This window comes from Monodelphis domestica, chromosome 1 (assembly GCF_027887165.1).
Source record: "Monodelphis domestica isolate mMonDom1 chromosome 1, mMonDom1.pri, whole genome shotgun sequence".
Classification (NCBI taxonomy): Eukaryota; Metazoa; Chordata; class Mammalia; order Didelphimorphia; family Didelphidae; genus Monodelphis; species Monodelphis domestica.
Window position 1 is genome coordinate 613,951,468 of NC_077227.1, and position 21,466 is coordinate 613,972,933.

At 39.2% G+C, this 21,466-nt stretch overlaps 1 protein-coding gene across 2 annotated transcripts in view; it reads left to right on the forward strand.

Moving 5' to 3' along the window:
• The window catches only part of DZANK1 (double zinc ribbon and ankyrin repeat domains 1), a 146,670-nt gene extending 128,664 nt beyond the window's left edge, over positions 1 to 18,006 (forward strand). The window contains exons 19-21 of one of the 2 annotated variants that reach the window (XM_007476645.3): positions 920 to 1,047; positions 16,669 to 16,743; positions 17,261 to 18,006. In XM_007476645.3, the coding sequence (XP_007476707.2) occupies positions 920 to 1,047; positions 16,669 to 16,743; positions 17,261 to 17,426 (369 nt within the window). In that variant the 3' untranslated portion in view covers positions 17,427 to 18,006. Of the gene's footprint in view, positions 1 to 919; positions 1,048 to 6,615; positions 6,777 to 16,668; positions 16,744 to 17,260 lie in introns of those variants that run through there. The other variant, XM_007476646.3, reaches the window with a different exon arrangement.
• The last annotated feature ends 3,460 nt before the right edge of the window (positions 18,007 to 21,466 follow it).

The following is a 21,466-nucleotide window of genomic DNA, read 5'->3' on the forward strand; positions in this document are numbered from 1 at the left end:
GTAAGAACAACTTGTAACATTCATTTAAAAAAATTTTAAGTTCCAAATTCTCTCCCTCCCTCTCTCTCTACCCCATCTTTGAAAAAGCAAGCCATTTGATATAGGTTATACATGTGTAGGTTTTGGGTTTTTTTGCATGTTAGTCATGTAGGGGACACACATATATAAAGAAGAAAATAAAGTAAAAAAAAGTAAGCTTCAATCTGTATTCAGACTCCATCAGTTCTTTCTTTGGAGGTGGATAGTATTTTTTCATCATAAGTCCTTAGGAATTATCTTAGATCCTTATTGTTGAGAATAGATGAGTCATTCACAGGTTTTCATCATATATGTTGGTGTTACAGTATACCATGTTCTCCTGGTTCTGCTCGCTTCACTTCACTTCACTTCACAATTCTTGTCAGTCATTTGCAAGTTTTTCTGTAATTATCCCACTCATGATTTCTTATAGCACATTAGTATTCCATCATAATCATATCCCACAGCTTGTTTAGCCATTCCCCAAATGATGGACATCCCTTCAATTTCCAATTCTTTGCCACCAAAAAAAGCTGCTATAAATATTTTTACACATATAAATCCTTTTCCTTTTCACTTATCTCTTTGGAATACAGACCTAATTGTGCCAGAAGAGTTGTAATCCTGGTGCATTATGAGCCAAGGAAATCTTATTTCCACTAACCTGAGAAACTTCAGATTGTGTTGCCTTCTCTATTTTACAGAATCAATATTTGCTCCTTTATACATCCATTTTGTCTATGCACCTGATTTCAACTCTTAAAATCACTCTCCTTTAGTCCATTAACAGTTATCACAGTACTATTTCACCTCATAGTACTATTTGTTGAACTTAATGGGAAGATGATGGGAATAGACTATAGAGATTTTATTAAGATACCTCCTTTTCTGTCCATTGCAGGGAGCTGATCCCAACTGCACCAATAATGAAGATAGACCTTCTTTAACTGTGGCTGTTTTAAATAAACACCATGAAGCAATTCCAATTCTTCTGCAGAAAGGTGCAGACATCGACCACCAGTCAGGGCGGTAAGTAATCCCAACTCAATAGCTAACTAGAGTATTCTCTTTTCCTTTAGCACCCAACTAAAATATTCTAGGACTTTCCTTCAACATAATGAAAAGAAAATACAATCTCTATTCAAGTTAAATGATTTAAAGATGGTTCAAGTCATCTCCTTGATGAAAATGTTGATTTCCTGATATAAGGAACCTGGCTCCAGTGTGGTAACTTTCTCCACCAGTTGACGGTTCTAAGACTGATCATCTTAGAGTTACCTGGAGAACTGAGAGGTTGAGGGACTGGCCATTAGTCAGTCACACAGTGGTTATGTATCAGAGGCAACACTTGAACCCAATGCAAGTCCTCTCTCCACTACACCAAGCTTTAGAAGTGCATCACATACCTGTCTTAGATATGCCATCTACTAAATGGGAGGAATGCCTGCCAAGAATAGGATACCTAATCTCATACCTCTCTCACCTTTCTTATTTGATTGTTCCCTTGCAAACTTTTTTAAGACTAGAGAATGGAGGGGGCAGCTGGGTAGCTCAGTGGATTAAGAGTCAGCCCTAGAGACGGGAGGTCCTAGGTTCAAATCTGACCTCAGACACTTCTCAGCTGTGTGACCCTGGGCAAGTCACTTGACCCCCATTGCCTAGCCCTTACCACTCTTCTGCCTTGGAGCCAATGCACAGTAATTGACTCCAAGATGGAAGGTAAGGGTTTAAAAAAAAAAAGACTAGAGAGTGGAAAGCTCCACTTTTTAATACTACTTTTTATACTTTAATGGATCTGCCTGATTTCATTGATTTCCATATTCCTTTCATTGGCACAGACCCGAGATGTATCCAAACTCTTTTCCTGTATCATTCTTGTCCATATCTTCCTATAAAGGTTCACCCAACAAGCCAAAAGCCACGTTGTAGCCTTTAAAAATATCTCTTGGATACTATTGTAAAACTCGGGCTTTTCATCTGTTCTTTTTTTATAACTGGCTCATGTTATACACTTGATGCTGCCACTTATACCACTTCTCACATGCATATCTTTTTAGGCAACAAGTTGCAACTTTGTTATTCCCACTATTCAACCTGAGTTACAGTTTTTATTGTTAAAGAAAGAAATATTTTATGATACAAAGTCTTCTAGTTAGTATTGTCAAGAGACTATTGGGGTGTGTGTGTGATTTTTTTTTAAAGGAGAATGTCAGAGGGGTAGCTGTGTGATTCAGTGGATAGTCAGGCCTGGAGATGGGAGGTCCCTGGGTTCAAATATGGCCTCAGACACTATGACCCTGGGCAATAAACTACCCTATCTGCCTAGCCTTTACTGCTTTTTCTGCCTTGCAAACAATACTTAATATAGATTCTAAGACAGAATGACTTTTAAAAGAGAATATTGGTGTTTAAACAATAGATGTTACTAAGATAATATTGGGGTTAAAAATGTGGATTTTTGTGGCAGAGGGCAGCTTTGAACATTGAAAGTCTTTTTTAGTTTCTCAAACATAGTCAACTTATTGTCCATCTGCATCACCTGCTGCTGAACCAACTCATGTGCTCTACCCATTGGATGTCATAGTATAGGCAATAAATGATCTTCATTTGCTTTGTTTCCCTAAAATGGGTGGCTACTTCGTTCTCTTTTGAATGACTATGGATTATGTTGATGATGCAATCAGCAAAATGTCATTTATGAAGAGAGACATTGAAAAAACCTTGACATTGATGGGGAATTGTTTTGAACTCTGCACAAGACATCCTTTTTAATACTGGCAAATACCTTTGAGAATTTATTTCCCTGTTTGATGCCTCTTTTGATGATACACAGTAGATCAGTAAACAAAATTATTTCCATGGTCAGAGAATCTTGTTTGATTTTATACATGCATGTATAAAATATTTAACCCATGTTAATGGAGAGTCTTTAAGGCTAAGACTATATTTTGTTCTACTGTACCAAATGCTAGTTTGTAATCAACAAACAATAGATAGAATGAGATTCTGTATTACACTATTCAATCATTTGGGAAACTATGGTAATCCCTTATAGAAAAATAGCTGTGAAAGTCCAACTATACCCTTCTTGAATAAGAATCAAAATTCATACAAAGGCTTGGTTTTGTTGTTGTTGTTTTGCCCTGAGTGCATTCAAAACAATTTCAATCTGGCCTATTTGAACAAACTGTCATAAAGGGTAAATGGATAGAGAAAAAGACATCAATTATGTTTATAACAATTTCATACAGAAATTTAACCACTATAAACAAATTTATATAATGACATAACCTAGAGCCTAAAACCATCATTGTTAGAAAATACTTTACATACTATCCAAGTGGAACAGTGCTAGTTTAGAATGTGATAGAATCTTAGGTCTAGAGCTGGAAGGGACCTTAGAAACTAACCTCTCATTTTCTGGAGGAAGAGTCTGAGGTAAAGAGAGGTATAATGACTTATTCAGAGTCACACAGCTAATAATAGATGAGGTGGGATTTGCATTCTTTCTGCCTGAAAGTCCAGTTCCCTATTCACTTCACTACTCAAAGTCTTTTGTAAAATATTATGGAAAAAAAGGTAATGGAAGATTATGAACAATAACTGTATAATAAAACAGCATGAGGCAATAGAAGGAAAACCCACTTTAAAGAAAGCTTAGTGACATTTAGGCCTCCTGGCTGTTCCATGAACAAGTCACTCCAGCTCTTAACTGGGCATTTTCTCTGGCCGTCTAACATGCCTGAAATGCTCTCCCTCCTCCTCTCTACCTGTTGATTTCCCTAGATTCCTTTAAGTCCCAACTAAAATCCTATCTATAGGAAGCCTTTCCAAACCTCTCTTAATTCTAATGGCTCCCCTATCTTAATTATTACCTATTTATCCTTTGTCTGTACATATTTGCTTGTTACTTGTTTTTCCCATTATAATGTGAACTCCTCAAGGACAAGGATTATTTTTTGTTTCATGTTATATACTCAGCCCTTAGCAAAAGTACTGATACTTGGTAGTTGTTTGTTAAATGTTTATTAACTGACTGATATCCAACTAAGAAAAGTCATAGAGAGGACAATTAAGAATGAAATTGGAAGGAGAAAAACAAATGCATGATAGAAAGAAGTTATAAAATTTATTCATGTTTATTGCTTATTGACAGTAAAAAAGAATTTAGTCTGATACAGCAAAATTTCATCCTGTCAGCTCTCCTCCAGCAGGTTACCTCCCATTTGTAATGGAGGCCAACAGGTAAACTCCCCCTGCCATGATCTATAGGATTGGAGGCCATCTTCCAATGGACTATATGCATTCTGGCTCATACTAGAAGGGTTTGGTGCTCTGGGAGAATACAGACCTTCCTTTGTCCCGCTGTCATTACAAAAGACATCAAAGAGCCACCCAGAGTTCACAACTTTAGAGCTCAGCTAGAATGCCTTTGAGACCTACAAGAAGTGGCTCTGGATTCCATAGATCATAGGGGCTCATCTGCTTATCCTCATTACAAACTGATACATCCAAAATGTACTATTGAAAGAGATGCTAATAACCTCATTCAGGGATCCATTGGTCATTATTATCAAGTAAAAGATAAAACAGGAAGACAAATGGTCACCAATGTTGTCCCCACTGTTGTAAAAGAGATCCAGTGCAAAGAAAGTCTAAGAGGGACTCTTTCCATACTGAAGTCCTTTAGATGTTCCAATTTTTGAATGTCAGTGTCCACACTGCATCAAATCTCAGAATGCTGCTGAGCCTCTTGAGATCCCCAACCACTCAAGAGTTTGGCCTAATCATCCACATAGGAAAAACCAAGAGGAAGAAGAATATCTATTGTTCAGACTATAATATACAACTGAATGAACAATCTATAGATATAACCTATTTTAGACAGATACTGCAAATGGGCAATAAGATTCTAACCTTTGAGGGATTGCAAGTTCTTTTAATGACCCTATATTTTTTCCAAAAACAAAGATCCATTCTTGCCATTATTTTTCTGATGTTATTGTATGCTGTTAGTTATGGAATATTACAGTCTCTGAATAATTGAAGCTGAGTATAACCCCCAAAGGGAACTGTAGAGTAGTAGGATGGGCATGAGCAAGTCTATTGCAAACAAGGAATTAAAAAAGAAGCAGTGTAATAGCTGTTACCAAAGAAATGCATAATCTGAAATGGGAGGCTAGGCAACGGTAGAAATGAGGCATAAGAGATTGATTTTATATCATATGTTCTCCACTGAGATCCTTATGAGGTCAAGAGAATTCGCAGAGTACTCCTGGCACATTGGATAGAATCCCATCACAAATTTATGTGTGGATATTAGCAAGAGTTGCTATTCTTATGAGGAGTTTATAGAAGTGAAAATCAGTTGTGTGTGTCAGTGGCTGCCATAAGTCTGAAATAGCCCATGGGTCTGGTTTGACAGCACCTTGGCCACAGAAGCCTTTGGTGGCTTCTGTCATCTCAGCCATACTGTAGTTTTTGATAGAATCAGTAGTATTTTCCATTTGGTATCTCTCCTGAGTATTTTTAAAGAGTATCATTTCCAGCATGGAGTCACTTTATTTGTATTTGATCATTATAAAATAATGGGCTGAGTACATTAAAATAATTTGTTATTAGAATGGAAATCTCCTTTTTTTTTGTCATGGTTACTGTTTTAAATTCACTCCTAAATGGCATCATTTCTATAAAATATTTAGCTAGTATATATGAAACTGCCCCAATTGCTAAGATTATAAATAACTTTACTTTGGATTTGCCTTAGTTTTCAAACTTATTTGTGTTTTTTCTAGAATTATTTTCTCTCTGTGTGTGTGTGTGTGTGTGTGTGTGTGTGTGTGTGTGTGTGTGTGTGTTTTAAACTATTTCTACCAAATAGAACATCTTTATGAGCAAAGTCTACTACTGGCTCTGGAGCAGAGGACCAAGGTTCATATCCCACCTCTGACACTTGCCTTGGACAAGTCCCTTCCCTGGCCTCAGTTTGTTCATTTCCAACTAAATTGAGGACTTTGGACAAGAAATTCTTCTGAAATCCTTACCAGCTTCAGATCTCTGATCCTTAAATAGCAAAATATCCTAAGTTGTTTAGAAAGATTTATTTTCTAGATAATTGTCTCAGATGTTGTTAAGTGTTTAATCTTAAAGTACTTTGTAAATTCTTTTGTCAGCTTCTATGAGGGCCAACTTCTATGGTGTTATTTATAACATTTGTATTGGGTTCACATATATATATTTTTATAATAGATGATTCTGGTCTTATAGCATTATAAGCTCTATTGACCTAATATACAGTTGTAATGTATTATTGGAAGAAGCCTCCTAACAGTAAATTGTGCAGACGCAGATTTTTCATTGGTCCTAAATATGGAAATTTTCCTCGGTGAGGCATCTAATAGAGTTGATATTTGGTATATTCTGTTCTCTGGTTTTCCATATTTGCTTTAACTCCAGTCAGAGCCACCCACTTATTTACTATTTCTGTATAACATTTTGTAATGTTTCTTCTAAGTATAATAATTTCTAGTTTATCTATATTATTTATATCTTATCGTGCTTATTACTATTATAATTATTGTTATTGGTATGATTTAGGTCACATTTAGGTGAAAGAATAAAGTGCAACAAAAGGTGGCCTCTCCCTGAACAAAAAAGAAGATTATCTTTTTTACTATCCCAGTATCTTGGTCAAGGCAGTTAAATAAATGAATTAATGAATGCATAAATACATTAATAAACAAATGAAGTGCTTCAAATCTCACTCTCTCCAGTATTGCAGAATAATGTACCTTAATAATGCTATCTAGGATTTACTTGGTTGTGTTTCTCCCTTTGAGAACAGTGCTCACTGGCAAACAAACAATTGCATTGTACTCTTCCCTCATCCATCTATCTGCCAGGTGGAGGGAAGCTCAGCCCAGGCCACTGTCTACGCGTTGGATTTCCCATTGAATAATTTGATAGGCTGCAGACCACCTGCTTGGAATGTTCCAAGGGTTTGGGTTCTAGATCATTTCTACCAGAATGAACTTATATGCACCCAGTAGAACCTGCTAAAGAGAAATACATGTATACTAGTGAAAATGAAGGCATGTGATAGCAGACTCTATGTTTACTGAATCACAGTTTCCTCTTGAAAAGTAAAGCAGCAACTGAGAACATTAGCTGAACTAGTTGACAAGATGACAGGGAGAGGTTAGTATTTGCATAAAGTGCATGGAAAATGACCTCCCTTCTCAAATTTGCCACATTCAAGTTAACCAGCAATTGTGTCTTCCTCTCTCTCCTTTCCTACATTCTTTTATATGGTGTTGAGAATTTTTCCTCCCTTAAATGGTGATGTTTTCTAGGAAGGAATTTGCCTTAATCTACCATGATTCTTAGATTCTGAAGATAAATTTTTGGTTGTTTCTTTTACAGAGCAGCCACTATAGCAACTAAATTAGGCAAAGCTTGCTATTTATTTTAGCATCTAAGTAGAATGGAAGTTCATTTCTGTCTTTTGTATCCTCAGTGCCTACCATCATCATTTGCAGATATCTTTATGTTCTTAATAAACATGTTGAATTGAGTCTCCATTAAATAAGAGATTCTCTAAAGGAAAACTTAAGGACATACTCTATTTTTTCAATCATCATATTCCAAAGTGAAAATATGTGCCACAGTATAGTGCAGGTATTTGAAGAGTACTACATAAACTCAACAATAAATAAGAAGGAAAGTACTTAGTAACAGAATTCTCCTGTAATATTTCAGAAGTCTACTATAACATTCAGACATAAGATGAGTTATAATGCCACAATTAGGAGAATTCTCACAGCAAATAAGGCAAAGGCATTATTTAAATCAGTTCAATCCATACTATGTGCAAAACACTTAAACCCAGGCTGTGAGAGGATTATAAAGAAAGGAAAAGAGATAGGCCTGCCTTCATTTAACTAGTAGTCTACCAGGAGGGACCAATTTATGCATATCAGCTCACACAAAGGAAATGTAATTGTATATACAGCCAACTTCAATGTTATGGGAGATATACATTTAAATACTAGGTAACCAGGCTGCAGAGAAAGATGAAGATGAAGAGATCACTTGAATGACTGGAGTGACTTGAATAAGAATTATGCAGAAAGGCATATTATTTTTAAAAGTAAATGTTGAAGGAGAAAGGGCTTTTTGGCAAATATGATAACAAGGAGAAAGCATTCCAGATTAGCTAAATAATTTGTCAGTCATTTAGAGGCATAAAAGGATAAAATGTGGGGAATGGCAAGAAGTTTTACTTGGCAGTCAACACCCTGGAATAAAAATGGAAAATGGATTATAATAGCAGTTAAAGAAAATTAAGCTATTAGGTGATATGTGTATAGTAAGAGTATAGAGAAATAACTGGCAGATGTTCTTTGAAAAAATTGGAATCCCCAAGGGAAAAGGGAAAAAAGTGTGAGAAGAATGCAGTTTCAATCTTTACCACTCTATGCCTATAGATAGGTCACACCCAGTCTTCTTATCCCTTCCATTCCCATCACATTTTGTAAAATGTGAAAGCTGAAAAAAGGGACCTTTCTCTAAGGTACCAACTTATAATCAAATAATCAAAAATAAACAGAAAGGCATGAAATAAAATATAGGGGATTACAAAGGAAACCAAACTTGTTGAAATACAGTGTAGTTGTCAAGATATTCAGTTTCACCCCAATCTAGTACAATACCTCCATTTTACAAAAGAAGGAAATTGAGTCCCCAGAGAGGAGAAGGATCATTCAACTGTTAATGAAATTGAGGCTGAGCCAAGGTGTAGTTGGAACCCAAATCCCAGACACACCAATTGTTAGTACTAGAACTTCTTAGAGACCACCCTGGCCAGCCCTTTTTACAGAAGAAGAAATAAAAACTTGGAATTAGTGTCTAGTGGCACTAAAGTGTCAGTGTCATGACTCCTAGTCCAGAGATCTTTCTGCCAAATTATTAAAATTTAGACTTTTTATGCCCACCTTGTGGGCACTGGCTCTCCTGGAGCAATAGCCTCTGATTTCATAACTCAGGATAAGCAGACAAGTGACTGGTCACCTCAGTCCAAATTCTAGGTACATTGTGGGACCAAACTCACTCAGCATCCTCCAGTCAGCAGGAAAGTCAGAGAAGTGAAGAGGGCATGACTCACAGGGAAAGAATAAAGTTCCCTTCGGCCAACAGGTTGTAAGATTCAATAATACTTATGAAGTATTTAGCACAGCACCCCACATATAACAGCCACTTAATAAAACGCTTCTTTTTCTCTTTCCTCTACCCTACCTGAGAGGAAGCTGGACATTTCTAGGCCTAAGGAAAGTTTCTCTGCCCTCACTGAGATGGCCCTGTGTCACCTACAGGGCCTGTGCCTACTGAAAAAATCCCTTCTGAGTTCCCAGGATACCCTGGAATGCCTGCCGCATAGTAGGCAATTAAGTGTTGATTGATTGATTGACCCACTACACTTTCACCATAGTTATACTGTCCCAATCCCTCAAGTTCTTAGCCCTGGAAATGTTTTTCAGTATGTCCCTTCGTTAGCTTGTCCTTTCTTAAGGGCCTGCCCCTCTGAGAGTGGGGGATCACTGCGGCTCACAAACTCTGTCTCAGTAGGTAGCTGCTTCTTCCCCTCTCCAGGCAAAAGGTGCTACAAGGTAGCCCCTGAAAGGGTACCATTTTTGCCACTAAACTTGGGTCATGGTAGTTATGTCCTTCAACAACCCACTCTAGGCGTCATTTGGGGAACTCTGGGAATTGGAAGTAGAATCAGATTTCTTTCTCAGATGGAGTGGGAGTCTTGCTCTAAATTCCACTAGGACATCTTAGAATGTCTGGTAGAGACTCCCAATATCTGGAAAGAACTGACTCCATTTTTTCTGTGTCTCTCCAAACTGAAAAGTTTAGAGATGGTGAGATGGCTCCACAGATAGAAAGCCAGACCTGGAGATGGGAGGGTCTTGGGTTCAAATCTGCCCTCAGCTACTGGGCAAGTCATTAAAATTTCAATTGCCTAGCCCTTATTGCTCTTCTGCCTTGAAACCCATACATAGACAGAAGTTAAAGCTTAAGAAAAGGTTAAAAAAAAAAAAGAAAAGTTCGTTACTTCCCTACAAATGCTATCTGATTATAAAGTTCCCCCATACCACAGAAATGACAGAATTGATACTCTGGAGCATCCTTTGGAAGGACCTTCCTACCAGTGCTATGTGTTTTTGATATCCCAATCCTACCCTGACAGATGAAAAAGAATAGTTAATATTACTTACTGTATGATTAAAATTTCATTCTTTCTTTTCCTTCCATGCACCAGAGCAGGAACATCCACCATGACCCAGTAATTCAGAATGTATAGGAAGAGGTAAGATGGATAGGAATAATAAACAGGAAGACCATAAAGGGGAATGGTATAGATCTGCCCCAAGCATATATCAGTTATATATAGCCTACAAAGAGCTACAAACCCAGAATCAGGAATTTAATGGAAGAGTCATAGAACTTAGAGACTGAAGGCATTGACTAGAGGGCATTGGGTATTACTCACTGATTTTACAGATAAAGAAACTGAGGATAAGAGGGATTAAGTGACTTTCCCAAGGTCATATCAATAGTTTATCAGAATCTAGGTCTTGCTGACTCCCAAATCCAATGCTCTAGGAAGAGATTAGGGTGACTAAAGGAGAGGTTTGCCACTAGGAGCAATATGGACATCCCATGATCAGCCCAGGATGCGGATTATGGCAGAGGAGATCTCATGGTGCCAAGCCCACATGACTGCCATAGTGGCAGGCATAGATGTCACTCTATAGCAATGGTGTAGAAAGGCCAACTTCACCAATAAAGGCCAGACTAGTCATCATAACGGTCTGCTGAATTTGCTTGTCAGATCAACCAAGACACTGGGCTAGATTCAGAAATACCCGAGTTCAAATTTGGCCTCAGACTGTATAACCCTGGGCAAGTCACTTAACCTCTGCCTTAACTCGGTGGAAAAAGAAATGGCAAACCTCTCCAATATCTTTACCAAGACAACTCCATGGGCGTTATTGGTGCGCTATGGTTCATGGGGTCACGAAGAACCAGACAAGACTGAACATCAGGACAGTTTCTGCCCACAGATTTTCAAGGCTGGAACATTGATATCTCCAAAGGAACATTGATGTCTCTCTGATATGAAAAGGGAGTAGAGAAAGGAGAGCTCTTACCATCCATTGCTGTAGAGCACAAAGGCCATTAAAGGATACCTGCCATAGCCATTGAGTCATGAGAGGGGAGAGGCATGTGGTGTGGGTACACTGGAAGGAAGAGGACATTTTGCCCATGTGCCAGCTGTTGCAGGTGCAGAAGTCACTGTTAGGTTTTAACCATCATACAGTGGCAGTATGGGAGAGGTTAAGGGTTTTCTCTAGGGGGCCAAAAAAAGGTGGATATGAATCAGTTAGTCAATAAGCATTTATTAAGCACTTTTATTTGCCGATCACTGTGCTAAGTGTCGGTGGTTAACTTTCTGGCAGCCTAAAAGCCCAAGGAGCCCATGGAGTAAGAACAGAGATCTTCCAGAGCCTTGGCCAGAGGGGTCTCTAGAATTAAAGAAGCAACTGTTCCTTACATGTGGCAATCCGAAGAGAAGGCTTTTCTGGGAGATGGAAGAGAGAATAGGTAGCTTTCGTGGCACATGGCTTCCATATTCTGAACTAAGGGGAAAGAAAACTCATTATAGAGGGAGCAGATTCCAGGAGACCTGAAATGCCTGCTTTTTGACAACCTGAAGCCATTGACTAAAAACCAAGAAAGATCTCAGAACAGTATGTTATCAGCTCAAGATAAGATCATTAAAGAAGGGATATCAGGGAGCCAAAGAGAATGAAAGAAAACAATCTGTGCAATTGCATAAAGCAGGGGTCTCCAAGTATTGTGTACCACCCCATCAGTACACAAAAGAAAAAAGGTCATACCCATGGATATGTGTTTATAAATTATACACATGTTCTATTTAGCTAATTATATGATAAAAACCCAAACAGACATTCAAAGAAGACATTAAAATGAGTAATACTTGATCCTAGATTCAGTAGTGAACCACTGAAGTTTATTAGGGAGTGTCATAGTCCACTTGTGCTTTAGGAAGACCATTTTGGCAGCCATAGGAAGAATGGATTGGAGTGGGAGAGACACAGGAGGAAGGCAGACCTACCGCAGTGGTTCAGTCAAGTAGTGATGAAGCCTAAATTAGGGTGGTGGTTGTGTGAGTGGAGAGATGGGGAAATATGTGAGGAATGTTAGAGAGGAATGACAAGATTGGGCAACTGTTTGACTATGTGGGATCAATAAGACTGAGAAATCAATTAGGGCCAAGATTTCAGTGACTTGAAGGATGGTGATACCTCTGAAGGAAACGGATGTTAGGAAAGAGGTGGGTTGGGGGAAGGAGAATATATATATATATATGCTCTACCAATCACAGATCATCCCAGCTACTCACTGAAAATGAAAGGGGGTGAGGTAGAAAGCAGAGCCCTTACCATCCACTGCCTTAGTAGAGCCCAGCACTCATGGAAGGATGCCTGCCATGGGTGGTGGGAGAGGGGGAGGCCCATGGTGTGGGCATGCTGGAGTAGAGAAGAAATTCTGCCTATATATCTGCTGTTGCAGTTGCCTAAATCATTGCTAGATTTTAACCGTTTAGCAGCACTAAATCCAGATCACTCCGTAAGCATTATTAAGCACCTAATACATACTGGTAATTGTGCTAAATGCTGGAGATACAAGGAATGGCCAAGTACAATCCTTGGAGGAGGTCAAGAAGATGATTATGGGTGAAGGAGGTGATGAGGTTTTATTGGAGACAAGGTCCATGACTGGCCTAGCCTCTCTTCCCAGCATGTGAAGGTCATGGCATAGCCCTCTGGGCGATGCTGGGCCCCCGTGTAGTGTCCACCATCCTAGACTAGAATTAGTCATTATGATCTATAGGAACCTTGTCACTTCTTTTCCTTGTTTATAACCCTTTATGTTTCCCTTTAGTGTGGCTAAGAGTAACACCCTTTTAAAGTACCTCAAATATGGACAAGGGACTTTTCAGAGATAGATAAGCCTTCCATTCTTTCCTCTAAACCAAACTCATCTCATGTGGTGGCAAAAGCACTGACTTTGGAGTCAGAGTACCTGGGTTCTAATCCTAGCAAGTCCTCAGGAATCATTTGATCCAACTACTTCACTTTGCAGATAAGAAAAATGATAACCCTTCCAGCTTTACATCCTGTTTCTATCAACTGGTAAGGGACCCAGCTTCAGAGAAGAGAGGAGGTAGGAACTAAAAACCAAAAGAGGGTACCAAGCCAAGTGCCAAGAGTGGGATCCCAGGTGGAGGGGAGCCTGATAAAAAAAGAAAAAGATGAAGCTTCCACCACCTAAGGAAATATTAAAGGAAGCTCTATCCTGTGAGGCCTTCTGCTCAATGGTTCCCTTGGAAGGGTTGGTATTTTTTTCTTTTATGGTGATTTTCTTTTCCCATTGCTTTTTGTCTCTGCTTCATAGATATATGTGTGTGTTTGTGTGCATATATATGTGTGTGTGTGTGTGTGTGTGTGTGCATATATATGTGTGTGTGTGTGTGTGTGTGTGTGCATATATATATTTCTTTGGGCTTGAATTACTCAGTTTAGCTGGTATAGAGCAGCCTTATCAGATAATTTCAAAAGCCTGAAAGCCTCCTTTGAACCAAAATTTTAAATAGAGATCACAGCCCATCTATATTTCCAAAAATTATCCTCCATGCTTCCTACTATGTTCCCTGAAATGACCAGGTAAGGCCTGTGGAAATTATATTCACTATCTTCCAGAAAGTCTCAGGAAGTCAACTGCCCACTGGCAGCTAAATTGGACTTGGGACCTATGGATCACAATGATGTGGTAGGAGTTCCTTAGTACAGTTATAAGGAGAGTAAAAGCCAAAAGAAAAAAAGACAAAATCTAGTACTTTTCTAAATGAATGAACACTACTTTAAAATAGATATATACTTTAAAAATTGCAATTCACAACAAACGCTTATACAGGAAATCAGTAATAACCAAGACAAGCATGAAGAAACTGAGTTATGCATGCCCATGGCATACATTTATTTCAGATTCATTGCCTCATTCCCATTAAACCTTCTGATTGATTTTAGTAGGCCTGTCCTGATTTCTGTATAGCCCTAAATACATTGACCAGTTTTTATTCTCAAGACAAATCAATCCTAGAAGATACGCTCACTTAAGAAAGTGGTTTTGTCTGTGTCAGACTAGCAAACTGTATTCAGTAAACATTTATTAAATACCTATGATGTGCCAGGCACTGTACTAAGCATTAGAGAAACAAAGAAATGCCAAAGACAGTCCTTGTTCTCAAGGAGTTCAATGTCTAATGGGGGAAACATGAAGACAACCATATACAAACATGCTCTACATACTGATAACTTGGAAATAATAAGCAGATGAGAAAGGCACTAGAGTTAAGGGAGATTGGAAAATGCTTCCTCTGCAAGGTTGGATATTGACTGGGACTTGAAGAAAACCAGGGAAGCCAGGAGGTAAAAATAAGTCGGGACATTCCAGGCATGGGAGACGACCAATAAAAATGCCTCAAATTGGGAACTGGAACATCATGTTCAAGGAACAGCAAAGGAAGCCAGTGCCACTGGATCACAGAGTATATATGTATGGGATGAGGGGAATTAAAGGTGCAAGAAAACTGGAAGGTACAGAAGGGGCAAGTTATAAAGGACTTTGAACTCCAGCAAAAAAAGTCGATTTTCTCCTAGAGGTCAGGAACCATTGGGGTTTATTGATTAGGAAAAGTTCCATGGTCAGACCTGCACTTTAGGAAGAGGCCTTTGACAGGAGAGTGGAGGATAGATTGGAGTGGGGAGAGAGTTGAGGCAGAGAGATCAACCACTAAGCTAATAGTCCAGAAGTGAAGTGAGGAGGGCCTACCCCAGTGGGATAGCAGTGGTCAGAGGAGAGAAAGGAGTCTAGGTGAGTGATGTTATGAATAAGTAATATATACAAATCTGGCAGGTGCCATAGATAGCCTCTATGAACTCTATCAAAGTTATTCTGCATATGTAATACCATCATACAGCATTAGCTAAAAACGTTCCTTGTACATGTTGCAGGAATATGATCCTCCACTGGCTTATAGGGCAGAGTTGACTCCACAAGTCACATTCCAGAGCTCAAGCAGCATCCACTGGCTCTCCTCTTCCTCTTTCCCCTTTCAAAGTTCTGTGAAGAAGGAATTTGGGTAATTTGCCTGGCTAAATCCAGCTACCAAGGAATAGGAAAGAAAATAGGGAAATGGAAAAGGAAGTCCCCTCACCTCCCCCACCCCCAAAGACCTGTTGGAAAGTGTTGACAGCCAGAGGAAAGAAAGAAGTGGCACGAGTTCACTGTAGCCCAATCAGGGGTAGGAAACAGTCTGTGGTTAAGTAGGGTGGCTTTATTCTACTTGGGTAAGAGGAGATTCCCACTCTCACCTGAAGAAATCCTTTGTCCACATTGCAGAATTGTGTAGGACCCAAGTGTAAGGAGCAGGAAGCTGAAAGTCTCCTGGAGGCATCCTAGCTCTTGAAAAACCAAAAAGACAGTTGAGATCCTAGTGTTGACAATCTGAGTTGATTTCCTGAGGAAGAAAATGAACAAATACCTAAGCAAAACTGAACAGTGGGGAGAAAGAGAGGACAGTGACAGAGATAAGACTGACCCATAATTCCTGACAACAATGTAGAGCAAAACAGCAGAGCCGGAGTGGAGGAGATAGTAGCCAAGGCTAAGGGCAATGAAAGAGGATCAAATAATCAAGGAAATCCAAGCCCTTTCCTCATGCTAGGAACGAACCTCACCCAGTCTAATATAAGCTATAGAAGTCACTAAGGGGAAATGGTGACTTGATTCTCTTGCTCTTGCCTTTCTATGGCATAGATCCATCCATAGATGTCCTTTCCCCTTGCTAAGGGCCCTGCTCGGGGTCACAAGGTCTGTGAGGTATCTGTCGGGGAGGAAGAGAGAAAGAGAAGGATATCTTGATGTATCATGGACTTAGAAATGAGTTCTTTCTATGACCTTCACTGTGTATTGAAGCCTTTTTTTTTTAAGCCTTGTGAGCATAAGTGCTTTTATGGGGATTTTAGAGGGGGGTCAATCTATCAAAGTCCTCAGATTTGCCATAGAAGTGAGAAGTACTTGGTGTGTTTTATTTATGTATATAAAATAAATTCTATATGAATAAATAAAAATATATAAATACATAATTTAGGTATAAATAAATGATGCCCTGCATGTCAGAAGGATGCCTTTGACCCAAAAGTCATATGTATATATTCATATTCGTATTTTAAAATAAGTTATTTACAAAACTCTTTTTCTCTACAACTTAAACTCATTCATCTTCACAGCATCTCTATAAACAAAGGAGAAAGAAACTGATGTGACCTTCCACAATTAGTGAGTATGTCAGTGGTGGAGTTTGAGGTAGAATCCATATTGGTTCCTAGCATTACAGTATCTACCCATTAGTGCCCATCCTCTCCTCATGATATGTGTTCCTGATGATACCATAGCCTTCGTTAGGAATAAAAAAGACTTTCCCCCTTCTCCAAATAGGCTTGGAAACACAGCTCTTCATGAAGCATGTCTTCTGGGGCCAGAGGGAAAGGAATGCATAGCAGCCTTATTGAGGTAAGTTCCTTAGTTCTCAGGTGAGTCACAGATGGAAAAGAGGGAAGGGAAATGTGGGCAAAGGAACAGACCTGCTGAAAAGAGGACCTAAAAGGAGCTCTCAGGATATTGAAAAGCTGCTGCTACTAGAGAGAGAGAGAGCCCTACTTGCCTTTTAAGCCAGTGTAACCCAGGATTGGTAAGTAAAGAACTTTCAAAGGCACAATAAAAACATTGCCCTTTTAAATAGACTTGGGTCTGTTGTTTTGATGTAATAGGAAAAATTGCCCCAAGATTTAGAATTATATGTTTTTAAGAAATATATCCCCCAAAACAAAGTACAAAATGTACAGATCCTGTGCTTTTCTTTAATTGCCAAATGTGCATATGTTTCTTATCATAACTATAATCATGGCTTCCATATTTGAAAGCCAGGTAGCACAAAGGCCAGTTAGACTGAGCTTTATGATACAGAATGGATATAGCCAACTAGGCACCCTTTCCCTGGCATTTCCACTTTCATACATTTCATTTGCAGATACAATGCAAGTATTCAAAAGAAAAATAAAGAGGGACAGTCAGCATATGATTTGGCTTTGAAGACTGGGGATGATCAGATCATCTCATTGTTTGCTGCAAAACTCAGCCAAGGAATCCTGGACCAACACACCCAACCTAAGGACGTCAGTCTAGGTGACATTTGATCCTGAGTTTCCTTACTCCTAAATGCCTCTATGTCTTTATTTTTTTTTTAATCTAATACCATAGTCTCAATTTATTTTTAAATTTAAGGATTGGGGAGGTTCATTTTAGCTAGTTCAGAGTATGTGATTATGAAAATTATTAAATGAGAGTAGAATTAGCATACAAGACCTGTTTTTGTTTACTCCATATTTGTTAGATACATCTAGTACTTGGGCAGCTAGGTGGCTCAATGGATAGATAAGATAGATGGACCCCGAGTCAGGAAGATGACCCATATTCCTGAGTTCAAATCTAGTCTGTGACAATTTCTTGCTGCGTAACCTCAGGCAAGTCATTTAACCCTGATTGCCTCAATTTTCTCAACTGTAAAATGAGCTAGAAAAGCAAATGGCAAACCACTCCAGTGTCTTTGCCAGGAAAATTTCAGAGGGGGTCACAGAGTCAGACATGATTAACAAGGAAATAACATTTGCTTATAAACTTCTGAAATTTTTTTCTGTTATGATAATTTCTGTATATAATATTTTTATTTAATCTTTGGTCCTATAAATCAAATTTAAATAAATCATTGTGCAATGACATGTGACTGTTTCTTTTTTGGATATTTCCATTTGATCAAATAGTTCAGGGGACACCCCCCCCAACTTTTCCTAATGGCATCTTTTTGATTTCCAACAGTTCAATGACTGGGTTGGGGTGAAAAGTAGGAACATGAAGAATGCTCAAGCCCTTCCCTCTGGTTCTCCCAGAAAACCTTAGGAAGAGAAGAGTTAATGGCCATTGTCTTGGACTTCAATCTGGAGACCACAATAGCTTGATGGAAATCCCTAGATTTAATAGAATTTATAAAAATTGAATTTAATAGAAAATAAGGCCAAAAGAAAAAAGGAGCACATTCCTCTTTGGATGCACTTGCCTTTAAAGTACATGGATATGATTTTGTTTTCGTCATTCCAGGCACTTAAACACATGATTGCACCTTACACCTCCCCACCTCCTGGATCTAACTCCAAGATCCTGGTTCTGAAATTCTCTCTGGCCAGTTTTCTGCCTCTTCAATTCTCCCAATCTCTTACTCCAACGATATTTGCCTTCCCCTTAATGCTTCATTCTCTCCCTATTGTCCCAGTGGATTGCCTTCCTTTTGGTTTCATTTGCCACCGTACCCAGCCTGAAATCCATGACACACCAACCATTCGAGAATCCTTCTACCCCTCCTTCCACTTGCCATTACCAATCTGCAGATTCTTAAGCCTTGTTAACCCCTAGGAGTTAGGACCAGGGTTCTTGTTTCCCTACCACAGGAATTTGTTTTCCCTAAAAGACAATAAAGGTGTCCCTGGAAATTGATTGGCTCTGATCACCCTTGACAGGGCTTCCTGATGACCTAAGGCCCCCCAGATGGACCCAAGGCCCTCTGCCTTGTTGGTTTTTTGAAGATTATTCAGGTCACCAGATGTGCCTTTCTACATGGAGAGGAGGGAGACTGCATCCAGAGAAACTGCCCCCATATCTTTGTCACTTACCCCTTTGGTAATAGGGCAAAGTGAACTTCCTTTTGGGCAGCTAGGTGGTATGGTGAATAGACCACCAGCCCTGTAGTCAGATCTGAGTTCAAATCTGACCCCAGACACTTACTAGATAGGTGACCCAGGACAAGTCATTTTACCCTATTTGCCTTAGTTTCCTCATCTGAAAAATGAGCTGGAAAAGGAAATGGCAAACAATTCCAGTATCTTTGCCAAGAAAACCCCATATGAGGTCAATGAAGAACCTCCTTTTGTTGATTGTCCAGGGACTTATGAGTGGCCCATTTAATGTCAACCTGAATGGGGTATTGGTATTAAGCCAAATAAGATACTATTTTTCACATGTTTACCAGTGCCTAGTACATAGTAGGTGCCATGTAAATGCTTATTCCCTTCCCTTGCTTTCCTCTTTCTTCTTTGCCCCCTCTTTCCCCATTAAAACCATCTCTATCATCTGCTTTCTCTGTCCTCAAGCTTAAGGATTGGGTTTACTTCCTATTTACATTATTTAAACCCAACCCTCAATTCTGCCCAGTAATCTTTTTTTTCCTATACTCTATAGCAGCTCTAAATATTTTCCACTGTACTCAAACCCTCAACCCAGCCTTCCCCATTCACCAACTGCCCACCATCAACTTCAACCTCCACCTTCTTAGCAAACTTTTATAAACCTTAAAGCACCATATAAATACTAGTGGTTGTGTATGACCTGGCCTTTTAGATGTAGGTCATTTAACATGAGCTCCTTTAATTTCCTTTCTCCCAACCTTAAAATTCCTCTAAGGTAAATCAACAAATATTGATTAGGTACCTCTTACACATCAGTACTCTGCTAGGAACTAGACATGCAAAGCAGAGATCAGTCTCTGGAACTTATATTCTTTCAAGGAAGACAACATGTACAAGATAATTTGCCAGGGCTATGGGGAGGAGGCACTAGTGGCTGGGGCAAGGGTTGGGGTTGAGGGGATGAGTAGAGAGAGGATCAGAACAGGACGTGGCCTTTCATCTGAGCTTTGAAGGAATCTAAGGATTCTAAGAGTTGGAGGCGAAGAAAGAACTACATTACAGCCATGGAGGACAACCAGGGCAAAGGTGTAGAGATGAGACATGGAGTATGTTGAGTATAAAGAACAGCAAGGAGGCCATTTTGATGAAACTGTAAAGAGAGGGGAAAGAATTGGAAAGGTAGTTGGATCTGTGTTTGCTCAGGGCTTTGAATGATAAACAGGGGAGTTTGTATTTGACTCTATGGATAATAGGAAGCCACTAGAGTTTCTTGAATTAGTGGGGTAACAGCATCAACTCTGTGCTTTAGGAATACTTTATTCCCTTCCCTCCCTATCAGAACAAGAGGTAGCCTTCTTCTGAGGGAGGCAAACATGAATCCCTCTGCCTATCTCTACTTCCTCTGGGACCTTGCCCTATCCCCTCAGCCATGTGCTAAATCTTTTTTACTTATGACTTTTTCTCTTCTGTCTATAAATATACTCATGTTTTCCCATCCAGAAAATAATTGTCCTCAAAATATACCCCTTGAATTGCTGGTTCCATCTCCATCCCCCCTTTTTACTGGAGCAAGTTTCCAATATCAGCCAGTTTGTCCATGTATATTTATAAAATACTCAGTGCCAAGAATTGGGCTATGTACTGGGGATTCAAAGAAAAACAAAAACATAATCCGTGGCCTCAAGGAGTTCTTATTCTAATGGAGGAAACAGCACACAAACAACTATCTACATGTATGTCTATATACCTAACCATCTACATATACATGCATACATGCATATTCATATGTATGCATGAAATAGAGACAGAAGATAGATAGATTGATAGAGATACATGGATAGAGATGGTTGGATGGATAGATAGAGACAGAGACAGAAATAGAGATGGGTAGATGGAGAGATGGATAGAGACTGTGAGAGATAGGTGAAAGAAATATAGATGATAGAGATATAAATAGGTAGATAAATGGATGGATAGATAGAGAAATAAGTAGATGGGTGGATGGATAGATGATAGATGATGGATGGATGGATAGAGAAATAAGTAGATGGGTGGGTGGATGAATGGATGGATGGATGGATGAAGAGATAGATAGATGGATGGATGGATGGATGGATAGAGAAATAAGTAGATGGGTGGGTGGATGGATAGATGGATGGATGGATGGAGAGATAGGTAGATGGATGGATGGATAGATGGATAGAGAAATAAGTAGATGGGTGGGTGGATGGATAGATGGATGGATGGATGGAGAGATAGATAGATGGATGGATGGATGGATGGATGGATGGATGGATGGATGGATGGATAGAGAAATAAGTAGATGGGTGGGTGGATGGATAGATGGATGGATGGATGGAGAGATAGGTAGATGGATGGATGGATAGATGGATAGAGAAATAAGTAGATGGGTGGGTGGATGGATAGATGGATGGATGGATGGAGAGATAGGTAGATGGATGGATGGATAGATGGATAGAGATAGAGAAAGAGAGATAGGT